Genomic DNA, 23,630 nt, shown 5'->3' on the forward strand with positions numbered 1-23,630 from the left:
CAGGCGTTTCGTTCACCCATCGCATGGCATACCCACGTCAGTGCACGTAAGGAAACAACAAAGCACACTTAGAACACGGCTCTCGTGAGGCAGTTAGAAACAAATACCCTCTCCGTGCCACACACACAATGATGAATTACGCTCACCTACGCACCAAAGGTTGCGCGTCAGCGAGAAGGCACCATTGCAACAGGAAAGAATGCCATTTATCCAGTTGATTACAGACGGAAATGAGGGAAAATCCACGCTGCTATAAGGACTCGCTGCGTGGAGTCACACGTTTTTCTCCTTCTCTTCCTTGTACTCGGCAGAATAAGTTGGCTGATCGCAATTATTCGCTTTCCGCTGCCACCATTCGGGAGCATCGCCGGAGCACCGTTGACTGATGGCCTTCCACGATGTGCGCCTCACTCGGTTAATTACTCCATGCGTAATGGAAGTTGTCAGCAAACCACTCAGCATCGTGTACCGTTCAACGTATGAGAGGGTGCTTTGTGCCATCTATTTTGTGTCTAGTTTTTATCCACACTTCGCTCGCAGCGTTCGTAGCCGCTTTTATACGGCCTGTCAGTGATCTAATGGCTTTGGAGTAAAAAAGCGATAACAAAGTGACCATCGCCCGTAACGACCCCTAGGGCGTCGAACGATGGTTCGGGAGATGGGAAAGCATCACGCTTGAATGACACTAGCGAATCGTAAAATGAACAATTGTCAAAAATACTCGCATATGGTCCATGCTGCTATCTCCTTGATATGGGTTTGAACTTCATCGGTGCGTTTCATAAGTCCGAATCTGCTTTTCTCTAACCATACCATCGCAAATGGTAACCTTGCTTTTCGTAACAATAAATGAAAGTATCCCTTCAAAAGCAGGCATTTCCAGTTGGTTACAAAATTAAAGACAAACAAATTCTCCTCTCGTCGGACGTTTACTAACCGCGTTCAATAAAAATTGTGGTCGAATGAACACGCTCCCAGTGCTCGCAGCCGCGGTCACGTTGCAGCCGAGAAGTATGTTCGGGACCTTTTCGAAAACCTTCCATCACGTGGGATGACAGTGATTGGCATCTGGCTCCGCTCCGTCTGCCGAAAGATGCCGCCGATGCCGTGCGAAACCTGTCAATTCGAACCCTATCGGAGTTGTAAAACGAAGCATCCCAAAGAACCTCGAATATATTCCACCCGCGCGGTCAGATAATGTTACGGCACGGGTTGCTGGATCGGGTTGTCTCCTTCAAATGTCTTTCACAGTGGTCAATCGAACAAAACTTTCGCTCCTCCCACCACTCGGGCAACTTTTCTCATCTAGCCGAAACGGACATCTGTGGATCTTCCCATTCTGTGGGATATGTTTATGCACAGGGACTTACCACTCGAGTTCTAGCGCTAGGAACGTGCTGCCAGCTTGGCAGATAGGGAATCCGGTGTAAATTACATCTGCTAGCGTTCATGATAAACCAGAGCGTTGAGCAATGAAAGCACATATTATGAACCTCTTGAAGTGAATGGTTAAAAGGGTGTGAAGTCTTTTTTGAGGCAACGATATTCAAGCTGTATTAAAGTAGGTCGTGCGGTTCGGTGGGCGCGTACGGGTGAAAACGGTTCACAGGTGTGCGAAGTGACGTGTCGTTCTACCGCGAGAAAAGTGGCCCTCGCCGTTCGTTCTAACAGCTCGTGATCGATCCTGCCTGTGAGGGCCATGATCAAACAACTGTGAAAAAGGTGAAGGAGCAAGGACGATAGAGATAGAGAGAGAGAGAAAGAGAGAGAGCACAAGAGGTACTTTGGAGATCCGAATCACATACACATGCACACACAGTGGGAGTGATAGGAAAGAATGGACACAAGGAGGCTCGCCCCTTTAAGAGGCGGTAGTGTCCTTGTGAGTGTCACCGTTGGCGGTGCTGTTAGCGGTTGCGGCAGTGCTGGCTGCGTTTAAAACCGTACCATTAGCTGATCCCGTCTGAGCCACACTCTCCGACTCCTCGTTCGCCTCATAGTCCTCGTAATCGTCCGAGTCCTCGTCGGCCTCGGGTAGCCCGTTCGGTTTGGCGCCATTTCGCTTGCTACTCGAACGCTTCTTGCTCCTTCGCCGGCCATCACCACCGGCGGCCGCTCGTTCAACACCAGCTGCCACCCCATTGGCACTCGGATGTGAGGGTTGGTCCCCGATGACGCCGGGTTCCACACACGCTCGCTGCTCCAAACTGGTCAGCAGTTGCTCCTTGGCGTTCTCGCACAGCCGGAACGTTTCCAGGAACTCGTTCAGATCGACCAGCCCGTCCTTGTTGATGTCCATCATGCGGCACATGTCGAGCAGCTGTTCGTGCGTGTTGTGCGGGAAATGGCGCCGCAGCAGCTCGCACGCCTCACCGAACTCTTCCAGCGAGATCTGACCCGAGTTGTCCTTGTCCAGGATGCGGAAGATCGCCTCCAGGCTGCTCTTGTTCTTGTACAGCGACTCTGCCACCGAGGCCGTACCGTTTTGGGCCGATTTCTGCGTGCGAAACGAAACCGCGGTGAGTGATGGAAATGATGCCCGGTAACGCAAACCAAACCATATCACGCTGCTGGGACGAACGCATCGTTCCCGGGCGCCCATTACGCCATGCCGCTGGCTTGTTTGCGTTCGCGTGCGGATTATCATCTCATTGGATACCCGAATCGGTTTTTGTTTGCGTGTCCCATTCCCTGAATGGAATAGCTGGGAGCCCGTAATTTTCCTCTTATTTTTATCTGCCATCACAGATCCCCAGCACTTCCGCAGAAAAGCACCCCAAAGCGGTTGAGTTTCGCCATTCTTATTGGCTTGTTTGGCTTGGCTTCGATATGCAACAAAATAAATAAATAAATAAATAAAAGCGCGAAATTTGATCGCGGTGCGTTGCCGCTGGCAAAAAAAACACACACAAACAATGCGACCGCAACATGATTACCATGATTACTATGTAAATAGTAATTGCCGATGGGTGTCGCGCCGCAGATGGATCGTTTCATAAACGTTTTTGATTGGAACGTGGAACCAGCAAACAACGACATTCAAACAAACATCGGCACGGCACGCGGTCCACCACGTGCACGAAGCGAACTTGCTACAAAAACATGTGCTAAAGATTTAGTATTTTCCACGATAAAAGAAAATGGAACAGAACATGAAAAAGCGCATGCTGTTTTCCTTCATCCTACGCAATATCGCTTCCGTCAGGATCAACCACGCCCGGATTTAACCACAACAAAGATTTGGAAACAAATCAAACCAAGCGCAATCTGCCACGAGATTCATCCGGGCAGCCGCTCAAAAGCTTCAAAGTTAATTTTCCCGACCACCCATCAAAAGGAAGGTACTATTAACGTCAGCATCGCCACCCTTATAGTCAGGCGATGGTAACAGTTGTCGACATCAACAACGCAGCGGTGTGGGAATGTGAGCAAACAGACGAAACAAACAACCCTTTTCCAGAGGGATCATCGCTCACCGTGATAAAATTACACCGAGACTCTTCAAAAGAAAGCCACAACCCGACGACGAGGCGAGGCGTCTTCAAACAGCCGGGTGCGTTTAATCTGTGCCTCCGCGGAAGCTTATCGCTGGAAATGCTGGAGCTCCTCGGGGAAAATGCGAACGATGACCTAGTAACGCAGGCTGTGGTTCCCACCCCAGCCATGAGCCCTTTCAGTGGGCCTATTTGGATGATACTTACGAACGAGTCCGTGTCGAGCAGGTGCAGCGTCTTCCGGTAGCTGACTTCCGTGATCGTCGCAACCAAGCTGGCAGTGGGATTATCGGCGGGAGCGAGCTTATCCTTCAGCATCCGCCATGGCAAACCGAGGCTGGTAGCGCTCTCGAGCGCCTCGCACCACTTGGCGAGCGTCAGTACACCTGCAAGCACGAATGAACCGAATTAAATCCCTGTCTATGTTTTTTTTGGGTGCATGTTTTAAGAGAAAAACATTTACACGAACGACCCGGCTGGCAGCATAAATCGTCCCAATGGCCGTGAGAGAGTTTTTGGTACAAAGCAGAAACTGGCGCGTATTTTCCACCAAATGATTTGCCACCTCGTTTGCAGAAGCGCAAGCAGACGATCGTAATGAGGAGCACGCAACCTTATCAGCGGCAGCTGTAAACAGCGCACTTTTATACGCAAACCGTTGTCGTCGGTTTTTGACTTCGGTGTGCAAAAAGGAAAATCTGCCCTCCGAAAAGTAACAAGGAGCCGCATTACAACCCGGCAGGACATGAACCGCATCGACACTTCGGGATGCCGCACGGAACCCTTTCGGTTGGAGAAAAAAAAACCTCCTCGACACGAAAATGCGCAACCACTCTTTTACCGTGTAGCGCTTGGTGATGGAAATTTTACGACCCACGGCCACAGGCTGTGAGGCTTCGCCCGGTCGTCTCGGTGGAAATGGAATGGCGGACACGGTTGTGTGTTCTTTGTGTGGCTCCTTCGCTTCAGGCTCTCGAACTCGGTTCCGCTAACCCAGAACCTTTGCTCGAAAAAGCACAAAAAAAGCGAAAAGAAAGCGCACACACAGAGCAACAACATGAACAGAGTGCTAAAGAGCAAAAAGTTAATAATGATCGTGCGGAATCATCCCCACCCGGTCCAGTGGCCGAAGGGCTCCAGTGTCGCACAGTAGCAATTTCCGGCGAAAGTCATAAAATTTCTGCCGAATTAAGCAAAACCCTTCCCCAGTCCTAAGGACGTACTCCCGCCGGAGAGCTGGCGGGCTGTAAAAAAGGCGATTTTCCCTATCACTCTCGTTAGCCTCTCGGCAGCCCGCAACGACGGGTGTTTCTCGTTTGGCATTGGAAAGCGAAAAAAAGACGGTCAGGTGTAGATTACGGGGACGTCTCAAGTGTCCAATGGCACCACAGGACCTACCGAGTCCGGTATGGATTACGTTATATTTTCCCTGCCACATTATTCATTTCTAGGAGCGGGTTTTCGCCGGAGAACTGCCGGAATTCTGGGCAGATTTATATACGACGGTGCGGTTCTCGAACCACACCAGAGAATGCGGTGCTGGCAGGGAACATTCCGCACTCGCCTAAAGAATCTGATCAGTTGGGGAAAGCTCATGGACCCTTTTTTTCATATTTCTTTTCTTGAAATTCCATTCAACTGTTACCCGAAGAAACTGGCAAACAACGTGCCACCCTGTGTGGTGTTTCCCAGCGTCCATTGGTGAGCAGCCTTTCAATCGCGAAGAAAAGCTTGCGGATTTTCCGCGCACATCGATCGGTTCCAGATGGTCGAAAATGCCCTTTTTATCGACCATCATAAATTCCCATCCACCGCGTCATGTCCCGGCGTCTCAGGCACCATCTCAGAACACGCCACTCTCGATTCAGGTAGCTGAACAACACTCGCAGCCGTTCCTGGCTCCCGAAGACCTAACGCACGGGATCATCAATTTTGAAAGCGTTGGACGGATTCCATTCTGACGCGGCAATTTTCGCGAGCCCTTGCGGTGGCATCTTCCGGCTCATCGGAACGATACCGAACGCAACGAGGCCGACTGGCGTGGTGGCAACATCCGGACGAACAAACGAACAACGGACGCGATAAATCTTCCCAATCCTGTCTTCAACATGTCACGTCCTGCCGTTTAGGTAATCTTTTTCTCCCTCGGACATCGCCGGTCCAGGGTTTCGTTCTTCAGCTTCATTTGCTGTCGTCAATGGTCCACCGGATCCACACATTCGAGGTGGCCCGTGTCGCGATTAGGGGATTGCCAGCGAAAAGCCACCCGGTAGCCGCACTCTTCAACACTCGGCCATATATCGATGGGATTGGGAGCCCCGTAACGGGCGAGTTATATGTATTTTTCACATCACCATTGGGACGGGATTGTATAGAACGGCGCAACGGTACGGTTCTACTGCACCGTAAAGTCATGGATTAACGTGATAATACGGTCCCGGGTCCGTATCCGTTTTATTCTTTTCTATTTTTTTTTCACTTACCCGTGTTTTCCGCGTCACGTGACTTGAACTCACGCTCGAGCTCAATCCGACGCTCACGCAGTTTGGCTGCCAACTCACGAAGGGCTGAGCTTTCGACCAACCCGACTCGCTGGCGGAATGTTAACTTGCGAGTCTTTGAGGCGGCCGCCGTGTACATTACGAAGTGAGTGTCCAGTTGAGGGTCGAGCTTGAGATAGGCGCCCTTATTTGAGCCAATTTCGTAGTAGTTCGAAGCAGAAAAGATAGTAATGACCTGTGGAATGTGCGTAAATGGAGCGTTCAGTGAATGATGAATTTAAAACACGGATATTTTCCCAAGTACTCACCTTTCCACCATGCATGATCTCGTGCCCATCAGGCTTGCACTCGTGCGATCGAACGAGATACTGTAGTTTGTAGCGTTGTAGGAACTTGTTGGTCACGTCCGGCCCGAAGTACGTTCCGGCGCCTCGCAGAGAGTTCGGCCGGCAGCCCTCGGTGTGCTGCGGGTCGCTCCAAAGGATGTCGAACACCTGCACGGTCGAACAAAGGGGAGCATTTTCAAATGACATCCATTAACGCGTTGTTCCGGTGCCGTTCAACGAGCGGTCACCGGTGGTTAATTCAAACATAATAATCGTGGTACTTTCACCTTGAATGGATCCCATCTATACCGTACATTGCCTCATATATCATCGTACATCATGCCTTGACCACAGGAAAACCTACATTACTCTTACAATGCGAGCAAGGAGACCAATGAATATGCAAATGCAACCACTCCACCGTGTAAACTGACGTGGACGACTGCAAAATGCACTCGGAAAAGGGTAATGGAACGTCGACACTAGCAACTCTAACGACGCGCGAACGTTCTACCAAGCTAGATGTACCGAAACGTGAACCGGTTGAACCGGTTCAACGCGTACAGCCACTCGCGGCATGTAACACGAACAAGCGCTACAGAGAAAGCCCTTCCTTTCGGGACGATACGACCACGGGCGAAAAAGCAAATTGTTGTTTGCATTGTGCGCCATTTTGCGCATCCTTTTCCGGGGCTATACTCGTCCTTTCCGAGCACGCAGTATGTAACATAACAGAGTGCATTACGCTGACACCTACGTTTCGTTATACTTGTTTTGCATTTAATTTCATGCTTACTTTCATCCAAATGTACTGCTTTTCTCTATTCCAAGTTCATCTGCTTGCAAAGCGGAAAACCTTTTGTTAGAACGCATCACTGAAACAGGCTCCGGTGCTTTAAACTAACTTATTCACTGTGGTGCGATTCCATCTCAGTTCATAATTCAAAATCTTTTCATTCCATTGACCACATTCAATGACATGAAGCTGTAAGAGATATTTCGTTTCACTGAATAACACATTGTTGTGTTGAGAATATTTCTAACAATTCTCGATTTGATTCTTTTATTATAACAGTGCTTATGAAGGTGAAATTTGATAAGCTTGCAATGGCTTCAACAAAGCTACACCATAAAGCGATCACGTGTTAAGAAGTGCATATTTCGCTTAGAAACTTTCAACTGAATTTCACGCGTGATGTAATCAGCATTCATAGCTAAAGTTTGTTGAAGCAGTCCCGTGGCTTCATAGTAAATGAGCTTAACATGATATTCTACGGCACACTAATAGTCCTTCCCGATTGCCAAAACTCTATCCCACGCGTGTGACCGCAATATCATGCGCTTGAATATTCAGTGGCAAGAATCAATTTCATCGGTCACACGCTGTGGCCTAGAAATAATTAGGACCTTTGCATAACTTTCACCGTTCCAGTGGCGATCCGTTCCTAGACACCAGGCTGGGACCGGTACCCAGCCCACATCAAATTTGCCATTCTGAACGTTTCGGGACCGCTGGATCCAACCATCTCGTCACTGAATGGCCCCCACCGGAAGCGACAACTCAATTGAAAATGCTGGTTGGCGACTAATCTCGCTGCAAACAGCCCCAGTAGATGATGAACGCAATTAAAACTTTTCCTCACCGAAACCAGCAAGTCCAGCCCAAGCTCGTGTAAATTTATTACCCATCATGTTGGGCCAAGCCCTTAGCCTCTGAAACCTGTTCCATAGGGGGATAGTGTGACCCAAAATATCGAAGGACTTCTGGGTGGCACGGGATTTGCATAGCTGTAAGCGGGTTCCGCTACAGTGAGCTAGAAAACTCGGTGATCAAACTTAGTAATGTAGCTCCTACACCACACCTGCTTATAAGCTCTAGTCGTTGCTCGTAATTAAACCAATGCAGCAACGTATCCAACCAAATAAAATTATCTTATATGTGCGTAAAATGTCGCTTTACTGATATTGCCATCACCTTCGTATTATCTTTAGTGCACGCACGGCCAGTGGCCTTCTTGACCCCAACAAATATTGCATCTATCCCTAGTGTATCCTTAAATCATCTCTAAATCCAATTCAGGGTACTCCGAATACCTAAATCAATCGTGTCACATGCTGCGGGATATGGTTATAATATCGGCTAAGGAAGTTCCTAATTGAGTCCTGCTACGAGGAGCTAATATCGTGCCCACTAGCTGTAACCGTGTCGCAATATGTGTCCATGAAATTGGGATCACATCAAAGCCCTGTAAGCAACCAATACTCCCATCGAGACGTTGATGAAGATACGCCTGGCGGTGGCCATTATGTCGACAATCAATTACCTGCTTCCATTCTACCTTGTCGATGATTTCGGCTCCCGGTGCCGTGCTCTCGGTGATCGGTGGGCGCAGCAGCGATATGTACTACGTATGTTCAACCCACAGGGACAAGTTCGTCGGAACCGGAAGAAAGGAAAAATGCAATTTCAGCCCTCAAGAAGAACCATCGCTCTCTCCTACCTACCTTGCCGCGGTCCAGACTGCGGATGAGATCCAGATCGGTGGAATCGGAGATGCCGCCATGCACGACCAGCACCCGGTTGTTAACTATCGTCCCTAACGGAAGCCACCGGTACACCTCGTCGATGAGCTTCAGCAGTCTTTCGGCGTTGTGTTTGTACTTCTGGTGCACCTCCCGGATGAAGCCGTACCGAGCGTTCATGACCGTGTCCTCGTGGTTACCACGGTTCAGGAACACACCGCCCGGGAACACCAGAAACGTGCAGAGCAGCAGCAACAGCACCTCGAGGCCTTTCTTGCCCCGGTCGACAAAGTCCCCGTTGAACACGTACGGGTTCTCCGGTGAGGGCAACCCGTTCTGAAAGGTTGAAGAAAATGCTGATAAATCCCGGTGATGCAATTCTGTCACAAATGTATTCTGTAAACCCCCTCGCAAGGCATCCCAGGACTAATTTTGAGGCATAGCTCGTGCCGTTTGGCTCGTTCCGTTCTCGTTCGAGGAATACATTACTCTCAAGACCCATCAGCGCGAGGTTGAGTGTTTCTTGATTCGATTCCGATTGAACGTAGTCGATTCCGCAAACATCCAATCAATTCCCACGTGCCGAATGCATCAATCAAACCTCAAACTCAAACCCACCTTGTGAAACACGACCAGCAGATCGTCCAGCTTGCCGTGCAGGTCGCCGCAGATCGTCACCTGCTTCGAGATGGCTGTTGACGCCTGGTTGAGATTGGGCAGCCGCTTCAGCTTGGACGTCGCCTCGCGCAGTATCCCGGCGACGTACTTCGCGTGCAGTCGGTTCTTCTTCTTTCGGAACAGATCGATGATCACTTCCAGCTCCTTCTTGTCGAGCGGGAACTTGATCTCGGGGCCCTGGTAGCCACGCTCCGGTCCCGTGATGCCCTCGTCGGCTAGATCGTCCGATTCGTCGGAAAATTTCATATTCAGTGCCTCTGTCGTGTTGGTGGTGAAACGGTGTAACGGTGGGTGGGTGTAGGTGGGTGTGATGTAATGTGCGTGTGTGAGTGTGTTTTTTGGAAGCGATTCCAGCCAGAATGGGAATTTATTTCAGTGTGTACGGTTACGGTTTTGAAGGCCAAACATGGCGATGGTGATGAGGTGATATTGCCAACCGTATCAGAAGGCATGATGTGCGCGCATAATGTGTGTAGTTGATACATCACGCGGTTTTTGTTTTATATTTTATTATTTTCAAAATTAGACATAATGAAAACGGCAGACGGGAGCAAAACGGGGTGCGATGTAACAAACCCAACAAAACGTCAAAACGCCGCCAGAGGGTCGTACAGATGCGTCAGTGCGGGGTTAGAATTCAAGAAACGAGAATCAAAATCAGATTAAGTAGAAAGCATCAAACACAGCGGGAAGAAGTGAGAGCAGGAGAGAAAGAGAGAAAGAAATAGAAAGAGAGAAGAGAAGAAAAAGAATAAAAATAACACCAGACCGAACAAAACGTCAGGTTGTATTATGTTGTATTTTTTTTTTCTTTAATTTGGTGAAAATCGCGAAATGACTAGTTTGCTTTGGTGGGTGAGATTATTAATGCTGCTTATTTTTTCGTCCTTTTTGTCATGTGGCTTGCTTTATGCTTGAGGCCGTTCAGCTGCTGCCAGTGGTTCCGCGGTTCGTGCTGAGACAGCGCAGAGGCGTTTCTCTTCGCAAGCAGCACGCATTCAAAGCAAAGAAATTTTCTCATACGTGCCGGCTAAGGACATGCTCCTTCCTTAGGGGCATGGGCTGATGGGCTGTGTGGCTTACCTGCGGACGACGATCGGGATGTGTTCTGCGAGTCTAATGGACGCCCGGCGGTCTCTGGAATGTGCGTTAGTAGTGCGTTGAAGAAGTTGTACAGCTGAAAAATAGGCAAGCAGAAGCCATTTTGGATTACGCCAATTTTCACCGAAGCAAGGATAACATTTCAATTCCACTCACACCCACAATATACACTCTGGTGTGGTGTGAGAACCGATCGAAAAAGGGATAATAATTATCGATTAATTAACGCCAGCAAGAGCACACACGTTCCGCACGATCCTCTTCATTGATGATGTTATTATGCACTTGGCTTCAACCGTACGGCTGGCAAGAATGGTCGTGTGTCTGCAAACGATGTATGCTCAAGCCTTTTGGATGCATACCACTTGCATACCAGCGATGCAGTGTTTACACTCGATGGTTCGATGCCGCGTACTGGCGCAAAGGAGGCTAATTCAAAATCAATACGGTTCCGATGCACGCCCGCCGGAGTTCGGTAAATATTTGATCCATTCAACAATAAGCCGTACTCGAGAGGCCATTTTCATGATTGCACCGAGCGGCATAAATTGCAGTGCCGCGGGAATTGCGCATTACCATCGAAGGCGACCCCACGATGAAATTAATTTTGCATTTAAAAATACACCCTCACAAACAAGCTGAATTAAAAGCTCTGAAAAGGATAATCCCAGAGAGATGCACCATGATCCAGTTGCTTATCATCGAGCCAATCGTAATTGAGAAGGTAAACTTTGCTGATAATAAATTGGATCCGCATGCTAATCGGAGGCGTTCTGCTCAAGCCGCACACCACCTGGGACAGGGTGGTTTTCCGGGAAGTTTCCTTTCCCCGCGATACTCACCCGTACTTGGTCCTGTTCGCCCGCATACTCGATGCTTTGGAAGATGGTCCATGTGTAGCGCCGCCGGATTTCGATCCTTGCGAGGAACCGCCGATACCAGCGCTGTATAAGAATGGCCGCCTTCATCGCTACGAGAGCAAGAGAGAGAGAGAGAAAGAGAAAGAGAGTTGAAGAAAGAAAAAAATACGAACAACACATAAAACACACGGAATAGGGGCACAAAGTTATATCGGATGGATCGGGCCATCCGATAAGAGCAAGGAAGGGATAAAATGGTTCCTCATTTGGAGGGTTTCTTGACCCCGTACCCCAGCTGGAGGCATCTTTTACGCTCGCGGCTATTCCAGCACTCGGCAGCGTTCCAAGAAGCTGTTACGCCCTACTCTGGCAGATGCGAAAATCCGTGCCACAGCAGCGAAAAACGCACGCCCCAAAACTTTAGGCCAACTTTCTTCGAGATCAGTGAAGCCAGCATAATTTATTGAATTCATTAAACTTTTCTGTCACCATGGCGGAAAGGGTGGGTCCTTTTTTCTTGCCTTTCGCTTGTTACGAGCAACTTTCTTATCCACCCTGACACGCGCTCATCATTTTTGTCCCCACGGGGTGGGTGAGAGCCCTCGCTGATTAACGATGGCACACCCTTTGCATAAATGAATCACAATTATTGATCTGTATCGCACATATTTGTGATCCATAAATAAATGGCCCGAGTGTGGGTTTCCTTGCCCGGTGTGAGCTCCTCCCTTTCGATTAAAAGTTTTCAACGTGCGAAATTCGTCCAAATTAGAACACACCCGGCAACCGGGAGCCTTCCAAGCAACGCTATGCTAATGTCGCCCCGGTTTCGCAAGCATCCGTAAATGATTACACAAATATTTTCTAATTTATGTCAACCGGCACCGCGAGCCGGCGCGCGTATGGTGCTACAGGGCCGAGACATCGAACGGTGGTGCCATCGGAGGCGTTAAGGACCGGCCACGATTTATTGTCTTTGCCGCGGGCCAAATTTATTCCAATTAAAAGCTCATTAAACGGGACGGCACCCCGGGAAAATCGCCACGGACCGGAAGCGTGCGCGATCTTAAACGCTGGGCTACGGCTTGCCGTTGCAGGCGAACCATTTCTCCTGGTCCGTCCGAATGGCATTATCATTCGGCCGAGGGACGGTGTATCGTCATTATCGTTATCATTATTCTCATCGTCATCGTCTTGTCGTCGTCAGCGCATGGCAGCTCATTAATTGAGCCTACGCGCGGTAACACAAGGCACGGCTTGTTGGTTCGGGCTTGGAAAGGAAGCCTCCCACCCGAAGGCGGACTTGCTACAGGTGATGCCACTGAACGTTACCCATTTGGGGCTGATGCGTGCGGAAATAATTGCAGCCCATCCTTAGTGGGTTGTCGCCTGGAGGGCCATTTTTCTGCGACGTTTCCATGAAACGTGGTGTTCTATTTTCGCTCCGGGGAATTTGGAAACATAGCGCTCAATTCACGTCGACTGGATTCACGCGGTTCGCAACGTGTAATTGATAGTACGACATCCTTTAGTAGTGCTTCTCATTAACAGGAATCTGCTACCGGGTTTGGTTGATGCTCTAAACAACCACTACAAAGCAATGTTGACATAAAGGAGAATGGCTCCCGCTGCGATGGTTTCGGTGCAGGTGCACTTGGCACAACAAATGGGGCTCCGTTTGCTAGCCACATCGTTGTGTAAGGACATTCTTATGACGAAACCAACCAATCGTCGAGCGAATTTATGGAACAGACACGCTGTAGGACGTCTTCCCTGTTTGCTCGGCCAGCTCGGTCTAAGGCAGAAGCGTCTTGATGAGCATCATCACTCCAAGCATGACTGCATTTAGAACGTAAGGATTGAATAGGACCAAAGGAGAATCCCCATAGCTGGTACGACTCTTCTTTCAAGTGCATATTAAATTCACAGCAATCCCTCGTACCATTCCAACGACACCCCCAGATAATTGCCGTACCTGAACCGGAGGAACCGTTCGAAATCGTCTCAAATTTCTCGGATCTCATTAAACACAAAGCTCTTTTATTCGGTTCGAGATGACCTAGATATGCCATCTGTTATTGTTGTACAATCTGTCTGCATCCTCTTCCGACTACTTGACTCGGAATTACAACCGGCTAAGAAAAAACCCTTCGTAAGCGAAGTATATTCAAGTCCACTTAACCCGAACGACACGTGCACACGAAATTTTTCCTTAGTACTAGTCGCAATCATCGACGGGATATGTGTGAGTTGTATCCAGGGCCGAGAGAAAGTAATTACTTTCGGCTGGATTATGAGCTCAAACCCTGGGAGACTTCGTTAGCTTTCACCCGAAGGGATTACCTATCGATACTATCACGTACAAGGCGATGGAATTCATTCGAACTTATCGATCTACCTTCCGAATAATTGTTGATCCGGTCAACTTCACCATATTGCAACGGCATATCACGGCATATGGAGAGCTTTTCATCTGATCTACCTCATCTACTTAAGCCCATCTACAAACATAAGCTGATTGGGAGGTTAGGTCACATTAAGCTAAATTTGAGGCATACTACTGAAAATCTACTTCCAGCTGATCCAAGCGGCGCTGTAAGGGGCTTATGCAGAAAAGATCAAAATCCTGAACATCGCAGAAAAATACGTTCCCTACGGGAACGTTTCACTTTTTTATTTATGCTCGCCTTCTTTTTCGCCTTATCGCTCGGTTCGATCGCTCTACACCAATCCTTTTCCATAGCCTGAATCATGCCATATATTTCCCGTATCAGGTTTCCAATCACGGCAATGGCACACAAGCAGGGCAGGTGGAAAATGACTCCCCCTAGCCGGTTTTAATTAAATCAATTGCTCTCGGGAGATATCGATTTATCACCGACGCTGACCCGCTAGCCGCACCACAAGCCGGAAAGGTCAACAAGGTTTAATTAGGCGACGTTCATTAGCCGCTGTCCTGTCAGAGAACCGGTCGGTGTATTTGGCATCGTGGAAAAACCGTTGACACCTATGTCACGGGCGCTTTTCTTTTGATGTTCTTTAAACTTTAAACAGCTCCTCGCGGGTCCGTTGACAGGTGCGAGGATATCGCGAGAATATTCCAATAGCGCTGGAAATGAAGCAAATAGAGAGCACAAGAAAACCGCTTCATCTGGTACGGGATAGGTTGGAGAGTAAAATTTTCAATTTATATTCAATTATTCGCCCTTTGATTGGAAATGACGGTGAATGTGCTGTCGGGAAAGTTCTCCAGCTGACAACCGGTTGAGCTTAAATGTCACGAATATTTTCACCTCATTAGCCAAACCATCTGGACCGGTCGAACTTTCCTTGAATCGCTCCCAAAGGAAGATTTCGAAGTGATGATTGCAATTTTCAGAGCTCGTAAGAACCGTGCTCGATTCATCTATTGGACTCCAGCTGGCATCCAATTAAGCTGGATTTGAATTTTAATTACAACACGACAGAAGTCAACTCTTTCCAGGACCTTCTTGTACCGGCATTGTGCCATGACTTGCAAAACAGCAGCATCTTTAGACGCCGTGCTCCGAAACGAATTCGAGCGCATTTTCTTTCACAACCGCAATCGAACACGCATTTTCTCCTCCCACTCATATGTTCGTACGGATGCTATTGTGCGGCATCACCGTGACAGCTTCGAATTAGATCCAATTTATGCCTCCATCGGCTAAGCCTTCCCCGGAAGTCGAAGCCACGCGTTCTGCAAGCCTTATCGAACCGTACACAGCTAGTGGCTAGCAAAAATCAACCAACCCTACCCGAAAGCACCCTCACACCCACTTAAGGTTCACCACAAAATGGAAGCGCCTACTGACGCGTCATCAGTTTGCCGCAAAAACCAGCACCGGCATCGAGTGGCGGTGCACCAACTTCTGCCACCGTTCCCTCTGCGGTTCGTTCGGTTTGCGGGTGCGACCACGCAAACCCCCGGCGTGTAATCGCACGCAAACGGCACATGAACGGAACCGAACCGGTTGGCGCAAGAAGCCCGAACGTCAAAGCAAATTATGCTGTGCAAATTTTTGCATGACCACAATACGGTGGGCTAGATTATCTGGCCGGTTCATGAAACCCACCTAGTGGGAACCGGCGGGTCCGGTTGCGGTTGTTTTGCTACATCAACACTGCTCTTCTCTCTCATACCGGGATGCCTGCGCCCACCCCGCAGACTACCGATGAATTCCAAATTATGCTAATAGCGGGTCATTACGATGCACACGCCTGACCAGCGGTTGGCCATCAGCAGGCTTCCAGGGGTGCACGAGCTCAAATAACAGGGTGCCGCAGCAATGGAACGCTATTTCGAGGCGTATCGAAACGTTCGTTTGCCTTCCGAGACCATGGTTTTTTTCTGTGCGCCCCAGAATGGCAATAAATCGGAAGCCGCCACGTCACTATCACGCTTGTACGATGGGGTTTGAATGGGGTGTGCGCTAAAGTCAGCAGCACGCTCGAACTCCGGTCCCATGGGAACTAATAAAAACAATGCGCTGACAAATGCCGCCCTTCTCTCAGGCGGGGTGGGGTTTTTCTTCGGTCCACTTGCTTTATTTACACGATATACAGGGATTATGCTAATTTAGTGCTTCGCGATGGCGCAAAAATGCGAATAAATCGCGTTGCAGTGCGCAAACCGCCTTGTAGTGTGCTTGAAAAGTGGGTCAAAAAAACTCCTAATGTTGAAAGGTTTTTCGCCGGTTTACAGCAGTTTCCGGTACCATTGAAGGTTTTAAGCGGTTAATGATCTCCCAAGCCGATCACGTAATCCAGCTAAGGCACCTTAAAATCCCGAACGAATTAGTATCTCATGGAACCTTTTTTTTGGTTTCCGTTTTCTATTTCTTTTTTCGATGAAGCACACAAAACACGATTAAAAATCTAACCAACGCGATCTATAACTGACAGGCACGTCGAACCGTACGATCCACGAGCATTCCGAGCATAAATTACATCCTTTTTAATCGGGGTCATAAAACACCAGGCGTCTCCATCGCCGCGATGCGATGAACGAATCCATCCGGTTTACCCCGAAAAACGCAAACGGTTACGACTGCTCACACACAAATTCAATCTAACGCAAATTAAACCAATCCCCTTCTACCATTCGCAGTCAGTTCGTCGGTGCCGACGGATGCCCGAACCGGTACGCACGCTGGCGATAAAATCAATTTATTTCCTTCTTCGCTCCCGTCCGTCGATGGCAGGAAATTGCGAGGGAGAAGGAACTGAAGATTTAGGAAATTATACTTAATTGGTACGCATCGGTGTCGGGTCCGAGTCCCAGGACGATGGTTGGGGAACCAGAAAAATCAGATAATGAACGTTCGGACGTGGCTCCCGCGCGCTGCAAAACTCCGCGTGACGGTCTGACGCCAACCGATGCGGGAAAATAAATTTCCCTCGACCTACCGAGTACCGCGTGTTTTTCTTCGCGTGACGCGTGCCAATTTCTCACCGACTGCCATTGAGCGACGGCCGAGAAGGAACCGCAGAGAATGCTGCAGAAAAGCTCACCTTTTGTGGGATGAAGTTTGTTTTTCGTTTGCCCCGCCGTAGAGCAGCAAAAAAACGAAAGAAAAATGGCCCGTTTTTCAAGCCCCAACCGCAGTGGCGCACATTCTTTCCTATTACTTACGGGTTCTAATTGTCGAGCGCAACCACAAAGCGGATGCTTTCAATTGAGTGACGCTCCTTAAATCACATCCACAACCATCGACCGGCAATCGATGGAAGCGTAATTTTCCGCCATTCGGTACGCTCCAAATTTTTGCTTTATTCCCATCTAACGGAGTGTGAACAATTTTTCATCACCCAAACACGCTCAAGCGCCGGAGCTGATGAGAATCAGCAGAAGCAGCTACAAAAAACCGCGCTGTTCCATAGTCAAAGACGACGGCGAGAAATGGCTCCCCATAATCCACGGCCCGCTGACGAATGGTGGGGCGATCGATGGTAAAGAGCAAGAAATAATCCATTAAACCAACCACCGCGCACCATCAAACGAGGAAAACCAACAGGAAAGCATGCTTCGTAATTTCCTCGTAAAACAGGGATAATATAATGCAGAAGGCAGCCGGGCATCCTGCCTCGACGTGCCACGCTCCGGCAAAGCTCGAGAAGGGTGCACTCGCTTTATGGATCGCGCGTTTCGCTCCCTTTCGGTTTGTTACACGGTCCATGGTGGAACGTGTTTTCATGCTTTCTCCCGCACGGTGCCATTCGCGCTTGATGATGCGACCCCAAGTTGATGAAGCATCTTCGGCTTTCGATCTCGAGGGAGTTGCGTGCTTTTTTTTTCTAGTGCCAGTTCATTCTACCTCTCGAGCGAGAACATTCGCTAGAGAGATAAACCACCATACCGCACGCGAGCAAGGGGTTCGTTTTTTTAACTAACATTAACTTTTCCGCACGTCGAGGCTCATTTAGCGCTTACGAGCGCAGCATCCTGAGCGATATGGAGCGTATAACAGTGCTGGAGTGATGTTAAATAAAATACAATATCACTTCAAAACGACATTTCGCTGTCAGGATTCGGTTGAGCGGAAATTGAGCAGCGTGGATGTTGCGTTGGATAATAATTTTACCCAAAAATGTCTGCCCGGCTTCCGGTCGGTGGTGTCACCCTGTGCCACCATTCGATACCCGTGCCATCGGTACGACCAGGTTTCGGGTAGTTTATGCAACCATAAATTGGCAAAACGACCGCTTTATTTTGCGCGAAACGTGGGAATGGCACCGAGTGGTTTCATAGCGTTCCACATCGTCCTTGAAACCACGGTCGAATGTAACGATGCAAAACAAAAAAACAAAATCAACCTAAAAAGCCACCGAGCAGCGAGTCGTTGAAAAGTAAAGCGGTAACATGATGACATTATTATTAGATGCTTTCGGTCGAAGGATAATGCTCCACGATACCGGTGTTCGAACGAACGCCCGGCGAAGGAGCTACCGAAAAATCTCACCCTTCGCAAATTCGCGATGAAAATTAAACAAACTCACCGTGACAGCTGAGGGAAATTGGGTTTTCGCTTGATTTATTTTGCGCCTCGATTACGTCGCCACTTCAATCAAACGCCCTAATCCGTTTAGGTACTCGTGTTGATGAAACGCAACCGTCGGAAGTGAAATCCCTCGTTGTGTCATTACACCTGAGAAAGCTTGCATTGTTTGTGGATGATTTGAAAGATGCGACGTTACAAAAGCTGTCAGTGTATGTTTACAGCTCATCCTGTTTTTTTGCTCTCTCCCCAATTAATAAACTTTCTCCAAACTCCCTTTTATTTGCAACCCATCCACTCCAAATCGGCTTACCGATTTCTCCAATCAATGGAAACTGCGAAGCGGTGTTTAATTCCACTCCCACTCGAGCGCTCGAACCAAATCTAATTAACAAATGCGAAGTCGTGCGCCAATTAAATTTTAAATCAAATTTCAATTTCCAGCGATGCAAACGGCCTTCACGGCTGCTGCTGCAATGGAAAGCGAACCCAGTGGCTCAGGAAAGTAACTGCGAATTCGGCACCCCATTATTGCTGTTTCGGTCGTTCGACAAGTAACAGAAAAGCCTTTCACTGACAAACAGCAGCAACAGCAGTAGCTGTCGGAGTAATAGAGAAGAGGAATGCTTCCTACGAAAACTGCTCCAACCGAACGCCTTCGGTGGGTAATGGCAAACACAAACAAGACACACCATTCGGTAACATTTTTCGGTGGGGTTTTCTCGCTTCAATTCACCCCCACTTCTGGCCAGTGTTGGACTGTAAGCTGGACTGAGCCAAAAAGCCCCCCAAAAGCTCGAAACCGGACGTAGAATATGAATTAATTTTCGTTTAACTTTTGCATTACGTTTCCTCCTGGAGTGAGAGCTCGTCCCTTTTTTCGACCAACCCGATCTCCTGGTTGGGTCGCCAATCAAAAAATCGACATAAAAATCCCTCCATGTTGCTCTTGGCTGTCGTCCGGACGCTACGCGCGCATCAACATTCAAAGCATCCTTATGCGAGCCTTTCCTTCGATGGAACATGCAAAATGAATAATCAATTGCCCACGCCGGTGGTACCGATTCTCGGCTAAGTCTCATCTCATCCTCCTACGTTACGACGATAACTTTTACGGCCATCGAGAGTGTCCTTCCGGGTTGATGCGCTGCTAGCAGTCCGGCTAGAATGAGGGCGAAAAAACGAAACGAAATCCCTTCCATTTGGTGAGCCGCTTTTATTTTGAGCAACAAAAAAAGGGACACGAAAATAGCCAAGGAAGTAAACAACGCCACCATCGTTTTGGCAAAAGAAAAGCGCCTACTTGGTCGTCGAACTTTCAAGCACACTCCAGCCGGATCAATGAAAAAACTTCCAATTCTAGCGTCCAGTGGCACCGCGTTTCGAAGGGAATGATTTTTTTTCCTTCGTCTCCCTTTAGCACAGTCCCCTCATGCTGTCTTCACTTTCCATTAGCGATAAATGAGCGTGAATTTTTATGAATGAACACGAGCCCCGTGACTGGCCAGCTGGTCCGTCAACGGGAGTCCGGTAATGACGCGATTGCCGTCCCGTACACGGACCGCTTATTTATATCCCTCCACGTTTGGAGTGCGTGCCCTTCGCGTGCGCACCAACCGCACGTCGTCCTTTAGTCGCTCCCTGCGGCCGGATGCGTAAAATATATTTCCCGGTCCCGGCTGTTTGCGATGACTCGGCAAACAGGACCCATTGGCACGGTTTCTCGTGTAAATGAGGTTTCTCTGCTTGTTTTCTTTTTTCTCTTCGGGTAAAATAAACCCCCAACGACCGTTGAGTTGTGGCCCTTTTTTGCATCCATCCGCGTCCGGGGCCGCATGATGGATACGTTCCTTTCATGTCGGTGTTCATAATTTGCGCCCTTTGCTCGTGCACCGATTTGTCGGCCACTGACGGAGAAGGAATTTTCCGCAGTCAACTTTCCACCACCGACGACCAGTGGCGATGATGAGGAGCGTGTCGACGTCAGTACTGCACTTTCTCCTAAACAGGCGGCCTTGGAATTTTCTGTGCCTTGCCTGACTTTATTTTATTTTAGCTTGTGCATGTGTAGGTATGTGTGTTGTTTTTACGGCCACATTGCCAAACTTTGCCCTGCTGGTTCCCGGCTATGGGCCAAAGCTGTACAAACAACGCAAGCGATGAACGTTGATGGCTTATCGTGTCTCTCTTTCCGGTTTTTCCTGTTTTACATTTATTCACTTTCGCCAACTGGTCCAAATGAGATTGACAAAAGACAACGAAACACAACAAAAAAAAAACAAGTCATTTTAGCCCCTTTCTTCTACCGTTTCCTCGCTCGGCCATATTTTTTTTCTATTTTCCTCGTTCGCTTCGTTCATGCCTTCATTTTCATGTGCTTGCCACTTTCGGGAGCGGGCACGCGAAACGAAAAACTTTGTCCTCTTGTCGGTGCGAATTTTGGCACGGATCCTGCTCCAGAACCAGACCAGCGTGGGGTGTTGGTAGAAAAATGTCGCAACTTTACCCTCCCACCCCACGGCGCACGCAAATTGCACCGGCGCAACGGGAAAGTGATTGCATTATTTGGCTTCGTCGCAGGGTGAAATCACTTTTGCTGGCTGCCGTGGCACGCCGTGATTGGCCGCATATTGTTCCCGCGTGACATCATTCGCGGAACCGGTGGTTCTTGGGGCGTTCTTCTTTTCGTCCTCACGGTTCGTTTTTACGACATTCAATTTAACTTTTCCATGTCCAAAATTCTACACCATCGGCAAAGGCATTCGAACAGCGTTTGTATGGCGTTTTTACCGCAAAAACATGCACTTTTGAAGCCACTGAAGCGTTTCAATTGATTGCGGGTGCAGTCTCGCAGCCAATACAAAAGAATCCTTTCTAGCTGCATCGTGATTGTATCCTACATTGCGTGCCGTGACGAGCGAGCTTCCGGAAGGGGACGTTACAATGTAAGCATCGTTATCAAGGCTGAGTGCATTATTGCATTACATCCACCGTTTTACAACCGTGTAAATCTACCCGAGGCTTGTGTTACACGGCCTCTAGTGCAACAGCATCGAACGTTACGAGCACGCCGACATAGAATGTTTACAAACTCCGTCCCCGTCCGGATGGAACGCCCAGGTTTACGATCTCTCGTTCGAGCGGCCGGAAATCCCATCCCGCTCCAATCCCGGATGTTCCAAACCATCCGGGATGCATTTTTCAAGCTGACGTGACTCTCGTCCCACCGGTCGATGGACGATCGTGATAGTGTATCGATGGCATCATTCCGAGACACCAGAAACAACGAAATCGGACACCACTGGAACGTCGACAGATTCGTCTCACGATGGTCTCGTTAGCGAACCGACCACGACGGTTGAATGAGACGCCCACTCTACGATAATGATGATGGGAAAATGTTGGCCAACTCCGGCGTTGTAGTTAACGGCAGAAAATCAATCACCAGCCCGGATAGGAGGTTGTCTGTAACACGAAAAGAATGACAGTCACCACAGCATCTGAGGGATACAAACGGTTGCCGGAGATAATAAAATGCGGCACGGCACGAAAAATGCGGATTAAAGCGAAACGGGAATCGTAAAGCCAAGGAGCCTCACCCGCACGCTCAACGGCGACCCCAGCTCAAGAATTATTCCGGGCTCTAGTTAATGATGCTGCTGAACCTGAAGAGCTGTAGAAGAAGCTAAAAACACCCACAAAAAAACCCTCCCAGAACGAGAGAAAAAAAGCCCCCAAACGAAACAGAATCGTTACATTGTGTACTTACTGCGCTCGATCTTGGTCATGCTCATGCCACGGCCGCTCTTCCGCCATTGCCGGCACCAGCCCTTCGAGGTGAACAGTTTCAGGAGGCTGCCACTGTGCGGTGTCATCTCGCCGCCCCGCTCGATCTCGGACGACCGGCAGGAGGACGAGTCCTCGAAGCTCGAGCTACGACGGGCTCGCTGAAAGCAACCGCAGTTCCGCAGCATCGTGGCCATAAACGTCAAGTTACCCCTGCTCCGGACTCTCCGGGTCGTTGTGTAGCCCGCCCCAAACCCAGAACGTGCCTCCGGTGGTGGGGTTTTTTTTATTCGCGCTTGATTTCCTCACCGCTTTACGCGTTTCGGTTTTATTTTTCCTCTTCCTTTACCTCACCGCAGGCAGGTGTTTGACGAAGAGAGCGATCCTTCCCTAACATGCCATCGCTCACCGTGGGCCTTTTCCGGGTCGCGCGCATTCAACCCTGCGAAGGGCCGCCGGTGATTGGTGTAAATTCAATTATCATCACTTGCGCTCGCAGTATTCGTCGCTTCTGCGACCACCACTACTGAGCTACGTGTATATGTAATTTTTGCACAATACGCTGCACTTCACTGTGAAAACATTAATTTTATCTCAAAATCACACCGCGCTCGCTTGTTTCGATCCCTGGAAAAACTGACAGCATTATGACAGCATTCTGGTCGTTTGACTCCTCGAAGTAACAAAATAAAAACCATATTTAGAGCACATTTTCCGTGAAATTCGGGTGTGGTGTGAAAAGAAGTCGCAAACCAAATGCTGCCTGCCACGAAACCATGCAACACGAGTCCCCGTTTGCCACCAATTTTCTCGCCTCTCATTGCCTGAAACCCGTGTCTGGGACGGTTTACGCTTAGGGAAGATTTTAATTAAGTTGACTCCCCGCAGGGCATCCGTTGAGCCAACCAAGGATCGCTGCTCCAGCAAATGTCAACCAATGCGACCAGCTGTGCGCCAACTGTGGAAAAGGATAGAGAAAGAAAAATTAAGAGAAACATTAAAAAATTTCCATCCGTACGCCTACTGAAGCTCATCCTAGCCGCTAGACGGTCTCAAATTTGCCCGGGGGATTTGATTCGAGCGCGTTCCGAGACAAACTCCTCCGTTCACCAGCCCGTTGGCACTTGAACGAAAAACGGCGAGGGCACTGATACCCACACCAACCGGATTTGGGGATGTTTCGTTTCCCATTCCACCTCGGTGTCAGCTGACACACATTTCTACCCACGCCTTTTCTAGATCCCCGGGTTCGTCTTTGAATACCAAGCGAAATTCCACCTTCCACGGCGAGAGGGGACGCTGAGCCTGCAAATCCGAAAGGTTAAGCCTTTGGAAGGAATTC

At 49.0% G+C, this 23,630-nt stretch overlaps 1 protein-coding gene across 1 annotated transcript; it reads right to left on the bottom strand.

Moving 5' to 3' along the window:
• Positions 1-1,861: 1,861 nt before the first annotated feature.
• LOC128731440 (serine/threonine-protein phosphatase rdgC) lies at positions 1,862-22,485 on the bottom strand. The gene is made up of 10 exons (XM_053824561.1): positions 22,272-22,485; positions 11,466-11,593; positions 10,606-10,699; positions 9,463-9,779; positions 8,827-9,180; positions 8,646-8,726; positions 6,304-6,489; positions 5,978-6,230; positions 3,702-3,880; positions 1,862-2,497 (listed from the first exon to the last, which is right to left on the bottom strand). The coding sequence occupies exons 1-10, from the start codon at positions 22,483-22,485 to the stop codon at positions 1,862-1,864; spliced, it is 2,442 nt and encodes an 813-aa protein (XP_053680536.1).
• Between the last annotated feature and the right edge of the window lie 1,145 nt (positions 22,486-23,630).

This window comes from Anopheles nili, chromosome 2 (genome assembly GCF_943737925.1).
Source record: "Anopheles nili chromosome 2, idAnoNiliSN_F5_01, whole genome shotgun sequence".
Lineage (NCBI taxonomy): Eukaryota > Metazoa > Arthropoda > Insecta > Diptera > Culicidae > Anopheles > Anopheles nili.